Source organism: Leucoraja erinacea, chromosome 18 (genome assembly GCF_028641065.1).
Source record: "Leucoraja erinacea ecotype New England chromosome 18, Leri_hhj_1, whole genome shotgun sequence".
Lineage (NCBI taxonomy): Eukaryota > Metazoa > Chordata > Chondrichthyes > Rajiformes > Rajidae > Leucoraja > Leucoraja erinaceus.
In genome coordinates, this window is record NC_073394.1 from 7,340,556 (window position 1) to 7,356,286 (window position 15,731).

The 15,731-nt window shown below is 47.5% G+C and overlaps 1 protein-coding gene across 1 annotated transcript in view; it reads right to left on the bottom strand.

Annotated features, from left to right (window-relative positions):
- The window catches only part of shank2b (SH3 and multiple ankyrin repeat domains 2b), a 463,010-nt gene that overhangs the window by 418,543 nt on the left and 28,736 nt on the right, over positions 1 to 15,731 (bottom strand). Inside the window, exon 7 of the mRNA XM_055649215.1 lies at positions 1,431 to 1,547. Within this exon, the coding sequence (XP_055505190.1) occupies positions 1,431 to 1,547 (117 nt within the window). The remainder of the gene's footprint in view (positions 1 to 1,430; positions 1,548 to 15,731) is intronic.

A 15,731-nucleotide genomic window follows, 5' to 3' on the forward strand; every position in this document is an offset into this window, starting at 1 on the left:
TGTGACCGCGTAGATTTTCTCCGGGTGCTGCAGTCTCCTCCTCCCAAACACATGCAGGTTTGTAGGTTAATTGGCTTCGGTAAATGTTGTACATTGTCCTCAGTGTGTAGAATAGTGCTCATGTACAGGGATCGCTGGTCAGCGCGGACTCGGTGCCAAAGGAACTGTTTCCACGCTGCATCTCTAAAGTCTAAGATTATGTGAGCCACAACGTTCAAAACATTCACCATTTCATCACCAGTTTTACAATTTTACAATTGTGTGGCGCAGTGGTGGAGTTGAAGCGCTTGCAGCGACGGAGACCCAGGTTCGATCCCGACTACGGGTGCTGTCTGTGCAGAGTTTGTACCTTGACTTGCGTGGGTTTTCTCCAAGATCTTCCGTTTCCTCCCACACTCCAGAGAGACGTACAGGTTTGTAGGTTAATTGTCTTGGTAAATGTTTTTTAAAAATCCCTAGTGCGTGTAGGAAAGTGTAAAGGGCCTGTCCCACTTACGCGACTTTTACAGGCGACTGCCGGGACGTCATAGGTCGTCAAAATGTTCAACATGTTGAAAATTCAGCGGCGCCCAGAAAGACGCTACGACTCTTTGGAGACCTCTCACAACCGTAGGCTGTATGGTGGTGAGAGGTCTCCAATGGTGGTGGGAGGTCTCCTATGGTGGTGGGAGGTCTCCTATGGTGGTGGGAGGTCTCCTATGGTGGTTGGAGGTCTCCTATGGTGGTGGGAGGTCTCCTATGGTGGTGGGAGGTCTCCTATGGTGGTGGGAGGTCTCCTATGGTGGTGGGAGGTCTCCTATGGTGGTGGGAGGTCTCCTATGGTGGTGGGAGGTCTCCTATGGTGGTTGGAGGTCTCCTATGGTCGTGGGAGGTCTCCTATGGTGGTGAGAGGTCTCATATGGTGGTGGGAGGTCTCCTATGGTGGTTGGAGGTCTCCTATGGTCGTGGGAGGTCTCCTATGGTGGTGAGAGGTCTCATATGGTCGTGGGAGGTCTCCTATGGTGGTGAGAGGTCTCCTATGGTGGTGGGAGGTCTCCTATGGTGGTGAGAGGTCTCATATGGTCGTGGGAGGTCTCCTATGGTCATGGGAGGTCTCCTATGGTCGTGGGAAGTCTCCTATGGTGGTGAGAGGTCTCCTATGGTGGTGGGAGGTCTCCAAAGAGTCGTAGCGTCTTTCTGGTTCTGTTGAATTTTCAAAATGTGAATATTTCACCGACCTATGACGGGTGCTGGCAGTCGCCTGTAAAGGTCGCGTAAGTGGGACAGGCCCTTTAGTGTGCGGGGATCGCTGGTCGGCGCGGACTCGGTGGGCCGAAGGGTCTGTTTCCACACTGTATCCCGAAAATCTTAAGTCACGTAAGACATGTGAACCGCAATGTTCAAGGAGTTTGTCGGAGGTCAGCGTGTAAACGTAACCGGCTGTTTCTCACCTGGTTGTAAAGGGCGCAGACGTGGAGTGCGGTGTTGCCCGAGGCGTTCTGTGCCTCCATATCGGCCCCGTAGAAGAGAAGATGTTCCACGTGCTGAACATGACCGTAACGACATGCCTGATAAAATGAAGGACCAACATCGTGTCAACATTCAACATCCCAACAACACAGTTGAACTATCTAAATAAGACCGGCACAAAATGCTGGAGTAACTCAGCGGGTCAGGCGACATCTCTGGAGAAAAAGGAATAGGTGACGTTTTGAGTTAGTACCCTTCTTCAGACGGAAAGGAGAGGGGAGGGAACTGGGGGTAAGGAAAGGCCAGAACCCGCACGTAGTTGAACCAACTCATCGTTCCATCCATCCTATTAACAGTAACACCATTTCCAATCCAGTGTTGTAGAAAAACAGAGTATAATTCACCAGGATCCACTGAGATCCATTCAAAGCAGCAATTACACCAATAAAAATACTAATACATTGGGGGCAATCAGGACAATAGACAATAAACAATAGGTGCAGGAGTAGACCATTCGGCCCGTTCGAGCCAGCACCGCCATTCAATGTGATCATGGCTGATCATCCCCAATTAGTACTCCGTTCCTGCCTTCTCCCCATATATAGGCAGGTGGGACTAAGGGAAAAAAAGTTGTTTGGCATGGACTTGTAGGGCCGAGATGGCCTGTTTCCGTGCTGTAATTGTTATATGGTTATATGGTTATATCCCCTGACTCCGCTATTTTTATGAGCCCTATCAAGCTCTCTCTTGAAAGCATCCAGAGGACCGGCCTCCACCGCCCTCTGAGGCAGAGAATCCCACAGACTCACTGCTCTCTGTGAGAAAAAGTGTTTCCTCGTCTCCGTTCTAGATGGCTTACTCCTTATTCTTAAACTGTGGCCCCTGGTTCTGGACTCCCCCAACATCGGGAACATGTTTCCTGCCTCTAGCGTGTCCAAGCCCTTAACAATCTTATATGTTTCAATGAGATTCCCTCTCATCCTTCTAAACTCCAGAGTGTACATGTCCAGCTGCTCCATTCACTCAGCATATGACAGTCCCGCCATCCCAGGAATTAACCTTGTAAACCTATGCTGCACTCCCTCAATAGCAAGAATGTCCTTCCTCAAAAAAGGGGAGTTTCTTTCTGGCTGTTATTTTTTTCCAGTTGCAGAATCCTCTCATCAGCTAGAGTGCAGTCCCTGACCTCCCATCTACCTCAATGGAGACCTTTGATCTATGTTTATTTGGACTTTATCAGACTTCAATGACGTGCACTAAATGTTGAATCATTCAAGGTAGACACAAAATGCTGGAGTAACTCAGCGGGGCAGGCAGCATCTCTGGAGAGAAGGAATGGGTGATGTTTCGGGTCGAGACCCTTCTTCAGACAGATTTATCTGTGTACTGTGGGCAGCTTGATTGTATTCAGGCATGGTCTTTTCATTGACTGGAAACAAAAGCCTCACCTGTCTCTCGGTACACATAACTAATAAACTAAACTGTTGCATATGCCAGACTAGCTTCTTGTTTTCACCCAACCAACAGCTAACAATGCCCTGATCACTGTTACCTTTCATCATATCTTTCATTCATTGTTAGAAACATAGAAATATAGAAAATAGGTGCAGGAGGAGGCCATTTGTCCCTTTGAGCCAGCACCACCATTCATTGCGATCATGGCTGATCGTCCCCAATCAATAACCTGTGCCTGCCTTCTCCCCATATCCCTTGATTCCACTAGCCCCGAGAACTCTTTCTAACTGAATCTAAATTGTTCTTAATCGAAACTATCGAAATTGTTCTTTATCTCTCGTCTATACCTCTCATTTCCTTTATCCTTAACCAGTCTGAAGAAGGGTCTCGACCCGAAACGTCATCCATTCCTTCTCTCCAGAGTTACTGCCTGTCCCGCTGAGTTACTCCAGCTTTTTGTGTCTCTCTTCGGTTTAAACCAGCATCTGCAGCCCCTTCCTACACAATAAACTAAACTAAACTGGTTGTGACAATTAGTTTGAAGAAGGGTCCCGACCTAAAACATCACTTATCCATTTCCTCCCAAGACGTTGCCTGACCTGCTAAGTCACACCACCATTTTGTGTCCATCTTAGGTATAAACCAGCACCAGTAGCTTCCTTTTATTTCATATCGCCTCTTTCACACACACCTGCCTTGATGTGCTGCCATGAACTCTGCCTTATTCGGTTATCCCATTATTGTACTTCAATATATATGTTTGCACTGCTCGGATCTGCAGTACACTCTTTGCACAATTCAGCTGCACTGCATCCGTCATTTTACTTCTTATTGTAGTCATCATTACTGTATGTACACTGTTTACTCTGTGCGATTGATGTGAACTGGGAATGTTGTTACACCCTGCTGCATGTAACTATAAACGCATCTGAATCTGAGTCACTGACACATCCTCAACTACTTCAGTAGATTAGTCAAACATAATTTCCATTTCGTAACCCCAATGCCGACTCTGCTTAATCCGACTATTCTTTCCAACATGTTTTGTTGCAACACTTGCCACTATAGAGTCTAACCTCTTCACTACCAATGAAGTCAGCAGCTTGTAAATTCTCTGTTTTCTCTCTCCTTCGTTGCTTAATTTTTGCCACTATGTACCATGTACTATATCTCTTGTTATATTCCCCGACTATCAGTCTGAAGGGTCTCAACCCTAGGGGCAGCACAGTGGCGCAGCGGCAGAGTTCCTGCCTTACAGCGCTTACAGCACCAAAGACCTGGGTTCAAACCCAACTCCGGGAGCTGACTGTAAGGAGTTTGTACGTTCTCCCTGTGACCGCGTGGGTCTTCTCCGGGATCGTCGGTTTCCTCCCACACTCCAAAAATGGGACAGGTTTGTAGGTTAATTGGCTCGGTATTAAATTTAAATTGTCCCCAGTGTGTGTAGGATCGTGTTTGTGTGCGGGGATCACTAGTCTGTGCGGAGTCGGTGGGCATTTAACTATAAGAGCCCATTTCTGCGCTGTAACTCTAACCTTAACTAAACTAAACCCGAAATGTTACCAATCCGTTTTTTTCCAGAGATGTTGCCTGACCTGCTGAGTTACTCCAGTATTTTATGTCTATCTTTACTAAGATGGCTAACCTCTGATCCACAGGAACAATTCACACAGTTTCTAGAACTCTGGAAGATACTACCTAGAGAATCCACAGACATTCAAAAATCATGAAGGCTTTTGAGTAAATAAGGACAAACTGTGTCAAGAGGACCCACGTGTACAGGAATTGGCAAAGAGGCCAGGGGTAGCGAGGAAGAGAATGCTATATCTTACACAGCGAGCTGTGATCAGAAGCATACTGGATGAAGGGGTGAATGCATTAGTTGCTCTTGGGAACGGTAAATAGGATTGCTGTTACAGCTTGAATAAGCGGAGAAAACCAGAGGGTTTGGCTGAAATAGCAGCACTGCGGAGGTGATGGGCTGTCCCACTTGGCAATTTTCTTCCGCGACTGCCGGCGTCGTATCAGCGTCGCCAAAAGATTTTGAACATTTCAAAATCCAGCGGCGACAAAAAAAATGTTGCGACACTTGAAAAAAAATCACCGCGCGCCAATACGTCGTCATGCCGCTAATTTTCCGTGACCTGATAGGTCAGTCAACGATGCCGGCAGTCGCCGAAAAAAATCACCAAGTGGAACAGGCCCTTTAAGCTCTATTACAGTGAACCAAAGAACCTCCTTGACTGCCGTGAACTTCTCTGATTCTGCGATTTTCCACAATTGAGTTGACTGAGCACACACCAAAGGGATGTTGGCAAGATATTCCAACATAGTTGATGAAACCAGTTTCCTCCCACACTCCAAAGACATACAGGTTTGTCGGGTAATTGGGTTCGGCAAAATTGTAAATTGTCCCCAGTGCGTAAGGTAGTGCTACTGTACAAGGGTGATCACTGGTTGGCGTGGACTGATTGAATGGTGGAGCAGACTCGATGGGCCAAATGGCCTTTTTCTGCTCCTACAGTATGTGGCGGCACGGTGGCGCAGCGGTAGAGCTACTGACCTCACAGCGCCAGAGACCAGGGTTCGATCCTGACTACGGGCGCTGTCTGTACGTAGTTTATACGTTCTCCCCATGATCTGCGTGGGGTTTTTTCCCCCGAGATCTTCGGTTTCCTCCCACACACCAAAGACGTACAGGTTTGTAGGTTAATTGGCTTGGTGTAAATGTAAAATTGTCCCCAGTGTGTGTAGAGTCGTGTTAATGTGCGGGGATCGCCGGTCGGCGTGGACTCGATGGGCCGAAGGGCCTGTTTCTGCGCTGTATCTTGATACTAAATGTCTAATGGTCATACGCAGACATGCTAAAATGCACGTGTTGGCAAATAACGGAGCAGCATTGGCAATGTGCGAATGTGATTTAGAGTTTAATTAAGATGTTGAGTGTAAGGATCTGCCATATCTGCACTTCCCTGGAGATGACATTTCCATGGAATCATAATTGTAAAGAGTAAAGCTGAGGTGTTAGAAATCAGGACAGCTGGAACGAGGGTGTAAGTGTAAACGAGGGACTGCTGACTTCATTTCCCTTTTTCAGATACTTTATATCACCAAAATAGTGAATAACCATTTCTATTTCTCATCTGAGGAATCAACGACGTTGTGTACAGTATTAAAGTGGTAAACTAGATATAAACTCAGTGCCATAACCCCAATGGTGTTTTGCAGGGATTTCCCTGACCTCCGAGTACCCTTTGACCTCTGAGTACCTTTGACCTCAGAGTACCTGTGACCTCTGAGTCCCTTTGACCTCTGAGTTCCTTTAACCTCTGAGTACCTTTGTCCTCTGAGTACCTTTGACCTCTGAGTATCTGTGACCTCTGAGAACCTTTGACCTCTGAGTACCTTTGACCTCTGAGTAACTGTGACCTCTGAGTCCCTTTGACCTCTGAGTTCCTTTAACCTCTGAGTACCTTTGTCCTCTGAGAACCTTTGGCCTCTGTCCCTTTGACCTCTGAGTTCCGTTAACCTCTGAGTACCTTTGTCCTCTGAGTATCTGTGACCTCTGAGAACCTTTGACCTCTGAGTACCTTTGACCTCTGAGTACCTTTGACCTCTGAGTAGAAACATAGAAACATAGAAATTAGGTGCAGGAGTAGGCCATTCGGCCCTTCGAGCCTGCACCGCCATTCAATATGATCATGGCTGATCATCCAACTCAGTATCCCGTACCTGCCTTCTCTCCATACCCCCTGATCCCCTTAGCCACAAGGACCACATCTAACTCCCTCTTAAATATAGCCAATGAACTGGCCTCAACTACCCTCTGTGGCAGAGAGTTCCAGAGATTCACCACTCTCTGTGTGAAAAAAGTTCTTCTCATCTCGGTTTTAAAGGATTTCCCCTTTATCCTTAAGCTGTGACCCCTGGTCCTGGACTTCCCCAACATCGAGAACAATCTTCCTGCATCTAGCCTGTCCAACCCCTTAAGAATTTTGTATATTTCTATAAGATCCCCTTCAATCTTCTAAATTCTAGAGAGTATAAACCAAGTCTATCCAGTCTTTCTTCATAAGACAGTCCTGACATCCCAGGAATCAGTCTGGTGAACCGTCTCTGCACTCCCTCTATGGCAATAATGTCCTTCCTCAGATTTGGAGACCAAAACTGTACGCAATACTCCAGGTGTGGTCTCACCAAGACCCTGTACAACTGCAGTAGAACCTCCCTGCTCCTATACTCAAATCCTTTTGCAATGAAAGCTAACATACCATTCGCTTTCTTTACTGCCTGCTGCACCTGCATGCCTACCTTCAATGACTGTGTACCATGACACCCAGGTCTCGCTGCATCTCCCCCTTTCCAATCGGCCACCATTTAGATAATAGTCTGCTTTCCTGTTTTTGCCACCAAAATGGATAACCTCACATTTATCCACATTATACTGCATCTGCCAAACATTTGCCCACTCACCCAGCCTATCCAAGTCACCCTGCAGTCTCCTAGCATCCTCCTCACAGCTAACACTGCCCCCCAGCTTAGTGTCATCCGCAAACCTGGAGATATTGCCTTCAATTCCCTCATCCAGATCATTAATATATATTGTAAATAGCTGGGGTCCCAGTACTGAGCCTTGGGGTACCCCACTAGTCACTGCCTGCCATTGTGAAAAGGACCCGTTTACTCCTACTCTTTGCTTCCTGTTTGCCAGCCAGTTCTCTATCCACATCAATACTGAACCCCCAATGCCTTGTGCTTTAAGTTTGTATACTAATCTCTTATGTGGGACCTTGTCGAAAGCCTTCTGGAAGTCCAGATACACCACATCCACTGGTTCTCCCCTATCCACGCTACTAGTTACATCCTCGAAAAATTCTATAAGATTCGTCAGACATGATTTACCTTTCGTAAATCCATGCTGACTTTGTCCAATGATTTCACCACTTTCCAAATGAGTACCTGTGACCTCTGTCCCTTTGACCTCTGAGTTCCTTTAACCTCTGAGTACCTTTGACCTCTGAGTACCTTTGACCTCTGAGTACCTTTGACCTCTGAGTACCTGTGACCTCTGAGTACCTTTGTACCTCTGAATCAAATGCATTATTTTCGTTGGACACAAAATGCTGGGGTAACTCAGCTCGTCAGACAGCACCTGTGGAGAAAAGGAATGGGGGCGTTTCAGGTCCGGACACTTCACCTGTTCCTTTTCCCCAGAGATGTTGCCTGACCTGCTGAGTTTAGTTTAGTTTAGTGAACAGCGCGGAGACAGCTTCGGTGCCACTGAGTCCGCACTGCCCAGCGATCCCTGCGTGTGAACACTGCCCTACACACACTGGGGACAATTTGCATTCATTCCAAGCCGATTAACCTACGAACCTGTACGTCCTTTTTGGAGAGTGGGAAGAAACGAAACATCTCGGAGAAAACCCACGCAGGTGGCAGGGAGAATGTACAAACTCCATACGGACAGCATTCACAGTCGGGATCAAACCCGGGTCTCTGGCGCTGTAAGGCAGCAACTCTACCGCTGCACAGCCCAGCATTTTGTGTCTATCTTCGATATAAACCATCATCTGCAGTTCCTTCCCACACCATTATTTTAATGATTCATTTTTCAGACTCTGGGCATCGCTCTACATCCCTAATTGCCCTTGAGAAGGTGATGGTCAAATAGCTTCTTGAACTTGTGAGGCACACACACACTTCTGTATTTCAGGCTGGCTCTGGAAAGCAGCCAACATAATCAAAGACTTGTCTCAGCTCAGCCATTCCCTCTTCTCCCTGCTCCCATCAGAAGCTTGGAAGCGCGCAGAACCGGACTCTGGACACAGCTTCTTCCTCCCTGTTATCAGGCTTTCGAACAGTCCTTCTGTAAGCTCGGGTACTGTCCGATTCACCTGTACCCCATTGTGGACATCGGACTTTGTCTCTGACAATGGTGTGCTACGATGATCAGAACTGTATTCTGCACTGTTTTGCTAGCCCTTGAATTCTCCCAATTTTGCTAGCCCTTGCTGTCTCCTCCCCTTCCTTAACCCTCGAGCTGTCTCCTCCCATCCCCCCGCCCTCGGGCTCCTCCTCCTCCCCTTTTCCTTCCTTCTCCCCTCCCACCCCCCATCAGTCTGAAGAAGGGTTTCGGCCCCAAACGTCGCCTATTTTCTTCGCTCCATAGATGCTGCTGCACCCGCTGAGTTTCTCCAGCAATTTTGTGTACCTTCTGCACACTTTGCATGTTGCCCTTTGCACCACATTGAGTTTGAGTTTAGTTTATTGTCATGTGTACCGAGGTACAGTGAAAAGCTTTTGTTGCGCGCTAACCAGTCAGTGTGAAGACAATACATGATTACAATCGAGCCGTCCACTGCGTACAGATACACGATAAAGGGAACAGCGCGATTAACAAAGTTAGATACAAAATTATGAAGGAACTCAGCGGGTCAGGCAGCAACTCTGGAAAAAAATAGAATAGGAGATGCCCCAAATCGGGGCCAGCAACAGATGACCCCAGGAAGGGTCGAGGTCATAATGGCCCTTGTTGATTGGGGAAGAAGCGATTACAAGAGGTATACAAGGATACAACCAGTGGGCCTGATAGGGTGACTAGATGACTAGGGTAGGGGAGAGGAGGTTAGAGAGGGGAGGGGATGGAATGCAGGACTCCCACAGTACTCTTGGGGATGGAGTTTCAGGATTCGGGCAAAGCGACGTATTTCTGAGCAAAACACAAAGTTCTGGAAGAACTCAGCGGAAAAGTGAGCATCGACGGAGGGAATGGCCGGACGTAGCCCACAGATGGTGCCCGACACAGGTGAGTTCCTCCAGCACTTTGTGCTTTCAACTTTCCAACATCTGCAGTCTCTTGTGTCCAAAATATTTCCAAATCAGGTTGATGTACAACTGAAGGGAACCTGTGGGTGGTGGTGTTCCCACGTTTAGGCTGTCCTGAACCTTTGGAATTTGTAGTCGGCAGGGCAGTACTCTGCATATCGCCAACTTGGATGTGTTGTGCATCCTAACGTCCTGTTAGTGCCCCCCCCCCTTAAAACTGTCTTGTGAAGGTGATTTGACTATATAGTTTATTCCATTCCCTTAAGGTTCTTACAAATAACGAGTTCTTACAAATATCTGTCCTGGCGAATGGGATTTCTATTTACATATCATTTCTCTTTCTTGGTCTCCTTTCTGTTGAGTATGTTATGTATCTATCTGCAATTATGCCCACCATCCCCTTTTGAATCTTGCACAACATGGCTAGTCTGTTCCTTGCCCTTCTTGTTCCCAGCGTTTCCCACTCCAGGTCGGACAGCATCTGGGTGACACTGACTCTATTGTAGTTCCTGATGCAAAAGCATGCTGCTTTCCTCTGTACCCCTTCTAGTTTGTTGATATGACCAGTTTTGTGTGGATCCCAGGCGCATGAAGCGTATTCCAGTAAGCGTCTAACCAATGTTGTCTATGCTGTGGTTGTCACTCCCTTTGGGCAGAAAAAGAGGTTTCGTCTAAGGAATCCTGGTTGGCTTTAGTGACCGTGTTGTCAATGAGATCCCCCCACGAAAGCTTGCTATCAAGATGAACTCCAAGGAACTCCAAGGTATCATGGGTGATCCACCTCTAACTCTCAACCCCATTCTCCTGCCTTCTCCCCATAACCCCTGACACCCGTACTAACAAAGAATCTATCAATCTCCACCTTAAAAATATCCACTGACTTGGCCTCCACAGCCGTCTGTGGCAATGAATTCCACAAATTCACCACCCTCTGACTAAAGAAATTCCTTCTCATCTCCTTGCTAAAGGCGCGTCCTTTTATTCTGAGGCTGTGCCCTCTGGTCCAAGACACTCCCATGCGATGGTGGAAAGGCGTTTGGGTGTCACAATGATGACACGGTGGCGCAGCGCTAAAGTTGCTGCCTTACAGCGCCGGAGACCCGGGTTCAATCCCGACTACGGGTGCTGCCTGCGCAGAGTTTGTACGCTCTCCCCGTGACCTGCGTGGGTTTTCTCCGAGATCTTCGGTTTCCTCCCACGCTCCAAAGACGGACGTTTGTAAGTTTGTAGGTTAATTGTCCCGGTATAAATGTAAAATTGCCACTTGTGCAGTGTTAAATGTGCGGGGATCGCTGGTCAGTGCGGACTCGATGGGCCGAAGGGTCTGTTTCCATGTTGTCTCTCTAAACTAAAATGTAGAACAACTGCGGGTGAGTCACAAGCAGCCTTTGATCTGCTCTTGTATGTTGCTGTGCTCAATACCAGTCATTCCACACAGTGATGATAAAAAGGACTGTAAGAGTTGTCAACATTCATTAAACCAAGTGCTTTTCTCACCCTCTCTTCAGACATTAAACTATTCCAAAGACGTTCTCTCTGGAATATTCTTTTTTTTTTTAAATTGTTTTAATTACTGCAAGGAAACAGGCCCTTCGGCCCACCAAGTCAGCGCTCACCAGCGATCCCCGCACATTAAGACTATCCCACACACACCAAGGACAACTTACATTTACACCAAGCAAATTAAAGTACAAACCTGGACGTTTTTTGGGGTGTGGGGTGCAACTGAAGAACTCGGAGAAAATCCACGCTGGTCATGGGGGGCAAGTACAATCTCGGTACGGGCAGCGCCTGAAGTCAGGACTGAAGCCAGCTCTCTGGCGCTGTAAGGCAGCAACTCTACCGCTGCGCCACTGTGCTGCCCATAAATGGAACGAATAAAATAGTGATTTTCCACTTACTTAGCTCTCAGTTTTTTGTTATTTCCACGTATGATTGAAAACGGCAGCAGAGTGAAGCCGATATTCTGATTCTATCTGCACGGTATTTCAATAAATATAATGCATTTCAGAACCAATTGCATCTATTTTATCTACTGAAGATAGAAGCAAAATGCTGGTGTAAATCAGTGGGACAGGCAGCATCTCTGGAGGAAAAGCCATGGTGACGTTTTGGGTCGAGACCCTTCTTCAGACTGAGAGTCAGGGGAGAGGGAGACTAGATGCATGAAAAGCTACTGGATCGACACCTATCCGTGTTCTCCAGGGAGTTGAGTTCTCCCGCACTTTATGTCCTTCAGAATATTTGTGTGTTAAGATAACGATCTCTCTTCTTATAAGACGGCACAGCCTCAGAATAAAAGGACACACCTTTACAATGACATTTCTTTAATCAGAGGTGGTGAATCTGTGAAATTCGTTGTCACAGCCGGCTGTGGAGGCCAAATCATTGGGCATTTTTAAGGTGGGGATTGATAGATCCTTGATTAATTACAGGGGTCAGTGGTTATGGGGAGAAGGCAGGAGAATGGGGATAAGGTGGAAAAATAGATCAGCCTTAATTGAATGGCGGAATACACTTGATGGGCCACATGGCCTAATTCTGCTCCTATCACTTATGAAGCTATGAGCAGACTCAATGGGCTGAATGGCCTCATTCTGCCCCGATGTCTTATGGTGTTAAGTGCGGATGAGTCGAGGCCTCAAATGAGTTGACGAATCAGTTAAAATGTGCACATCGTTCTTGTTGCAAATATCTTCTCGTCAAATTCACATTCTCCAATTGCCCTGTGGGGATCCGAGCTAACAACTTCCTGACTATCAATTTGTATCTGGATTACTCATTCCATAGTGTAACCTCTTCACAATTAAAGTATACGTATTCAGAGCAAAAAAAAAAGAGGTCCCTTGAAATCACCGTGAGATTCTAGTGTTGGATTATTATAATTGCAACTGAAATTCCTCATCTTTACCTGAGTGGACCCTGAAGACAAGACTTTCATGCGTCAATGACCCAAGTAGAAGTGTGAGAGGCAGCACGGTGGCGCAGGGGGTAGAGTTGCTGCCTTACAGCGCCAGAAACCCAGGTTCGATCCCGACTACGGGTGCTGTGTGTACGGAGCTTGTACGTTCTCCCCGTGACTTTTCTCCTGGTGCTCTGATCTCCTCCCACACCCCCAAAGACGTACAGGTTAGTAGGTTAGGATCTATAGAGCGAAGGAAATAGGCAACGTTTCGGGCCGAAACCCAAAGGGTTTCGGCCCGAAACGTTGCCTATTTCCTTCGCTCCATAGATGCTGCTGCACCCGCTGAGTTTCTCCAGCTCTTTTGTGTAACCTTCGATTCTCCAGCATCTGCAGTTCCCTCTTAAACACAGGTTAGTAGGTTAATTGGCTTTGGTAAAAAATTGTAAATTGTCCCTAACAATTGTCGGACAGCGCCAGTGTGCAGGGATCGCTGGTCAGCATGGGCTCGGTGGACTGAAGGGCCTATTTCCATGCTGTATCTCTAAAATCGAATTTTAAGGGCCTGTCCCACGAGCATGCGACTCCAAGCGGCAAGCGCGACCTAACCAGAAGCGGGGGCCGCGCGGAAGTCGAGTGAGTGACATGAAGTGCGAGCGAAGTCCGCGGGAAGTTCGCACGTGACGTACGCCGTTGAGGCGGCTGCGGGCCAGCAAGCTGTTGCCGCGCGGAAGTTTTGAACATGGTTTTTTGGAGCCCCGCGCGATGTCGGGACCAGCTCCGCACAACTCTAAACGGCTCTGGCGATCGAAGTGGGACCGGCCCCGCGAGGCCGTACAGCTCAAGCGACCACGTTAGGTAGCGCTTGCTGCATGGAGTCGCATGCTCGTGGGACAGGCCCTTGAATCCTTAAAACAGGAAAGGATGAAACTTTCTTGGCCGGCATTCTGTGGATCGGAAATTCCCGCGATAAAGCACGTTTTGTACTAATTAACAAATTTTAAGGACAGAAATGAACTATTAATCGGTGCCTAATTAACCTCCCAGTGCAACCTCAGCAATCTCAGCCGAGAGCGTTGCCGGCTGATGAAGCTTCGGTCTCGGAACCCTCCAGCTTTCAATTCCCACAACGGTCCCACCAAACCTGGAAAGAACAGTTCTCCGCCTCAGAGAAAGAAATTCAGGTGGAGGTTTCTGTGGCTGGGTTTTCTGTGGTCCAGGGCAGACACAAAATGCTGGAGTAAGTCAGCAGGTCAGGAGCATCTCCGGAGAAAAGGGATAGGTAACGTTTTGGGTCAAGGCCCTTCTTTGGATAGTCTCGACCCCAAACGTCACCTATTCCTTTTCTCCAGAGATGCTGCCTGATCCGCTGAGTTCAACTTTTTTGTGTCTATCTTCGGTTAAAACCAGGATCTGCAGTTCCTTCCTGCACGTTCTGGTCTTGTGTAGACATAATAGATAATAGACAATAGGTGCAGGTGTAGGCCATTCGGCCCCTTGAGCCAGCACCGCCATTCAATGTGATCATGGCTGATCATCCACAATCAGTACCCATTTCCTGCTTTCTCCCCATATCCCCTGACTCCACTATTTTTAAGAGCCCTATCTAGCTCTCTCTTGAAAGTATCCAGAGAACCGGCCTCCATCGCCCTCTGAGGCAGAGAATTCCAGAGACTCACAACTCTCTGTAAGAAAAATTGTCTCCTCATCTCCGTTCTAAATGCTTACCACTTATTCTTAGACTATGGCCCCTGGTTCTGGACTCCCCCAACATCGGGAACATGTTTCCTGCCTCTAGCATGTCCAAACCCTTAACAATCTTATATGTTTCAATAAGATACCCTCTCATCCTTCTAAATTCTAGAGTATACGAACCAAACTGCACCATTCTCTCAGCATATGACAGTCCTGCCATCCCAGGAATTAACCTAGTGAACCTACACTGCAGGAGACCAAAACTACACACAATACTCCAGGTGTGGTCTCACCAGGGCCCTGTACAACTGCAGAAGGACCTCTTTGCTCTTATATTCAACTCTTCTTGTTATGAAGGCCAACACGCCATTTGCTTTCTTCACTGCCTGCTGTACCTGCATGCTTATTTTCATTGACTGATGAACAAGGACCTCCAGATCCCGTTGTACTTCCCCTTTTCCCAACTTGACACAATTTAGATAATAATCTGCCTTCCTGTTTTTGCTAACAAACTGGATAAGCTCACATTTATCCACATTAAACTGAACCTGCCCACTCACCCAACCTGTCCAAGTCACCCTGCATTCTCATAGCATCCTCCTCACAGTTCACACTGCCAACCAGCTTTGTATCATCTGCAAATTTGCTAATGTTACGTGTAATCCCTTCATCTAAATAATGAATATATATTGTAAATAGTTGCGGTCCCAGCACCGAGCCTTGCGGTACCCCACTAGTCACCCCAAAAAAATGTTGGAGTACCTCATCAGGACAGGCAGCAAGTCTGGATAAAAGGAATGGGTGACGTTTCGGGTTGAGACCCTTCTTCAAAACCGGCATCTGCAGTTCCTTCCCACACGTACCAGTCTTGTGTGTAGGAAAAAACTGCAGATGCTGGATTAAATCGATGATAGACACAAAATGCTGGAGTAACTCAGCGGGACAGGCAGCATCTCTGGAGAGAAGGTAACAGGTGACTTTTGGGGTCACGACAGTCAGTCTGAAGAAGGGTCTCGACCCGAAACGTCCTGAAACGTCGCCCATTACCTTCTCTCCAGAAATGCTGCCTGTCATGCTGAGTTTCTCCAGCATTCTGGTCTCAAGGGCGTTGGCCAAGAGTGTTTCAACCTACAATAGTATTCGTGGCTTGGTTTGGCAACTTGAGTGCCCTGGAGAGGAAAAGACTACAAAAAGTAGTAAACACTGCCCAGTCCATCATTGGCTCTGACCTTCCTTCCATCGAGGGGATTTATCGCAGTCGCTGCCTCAAAAAGGCTGGCAGTATCATCAAGGACCCACACCATCCTGGCCACACTCATCTCCCTGCTACCTTCAGGTAGAAGGTACTGGAGCCTGAAGACTGCAACAACCAGGTTCAGGAATAGCTACTTCCCCACAGCCA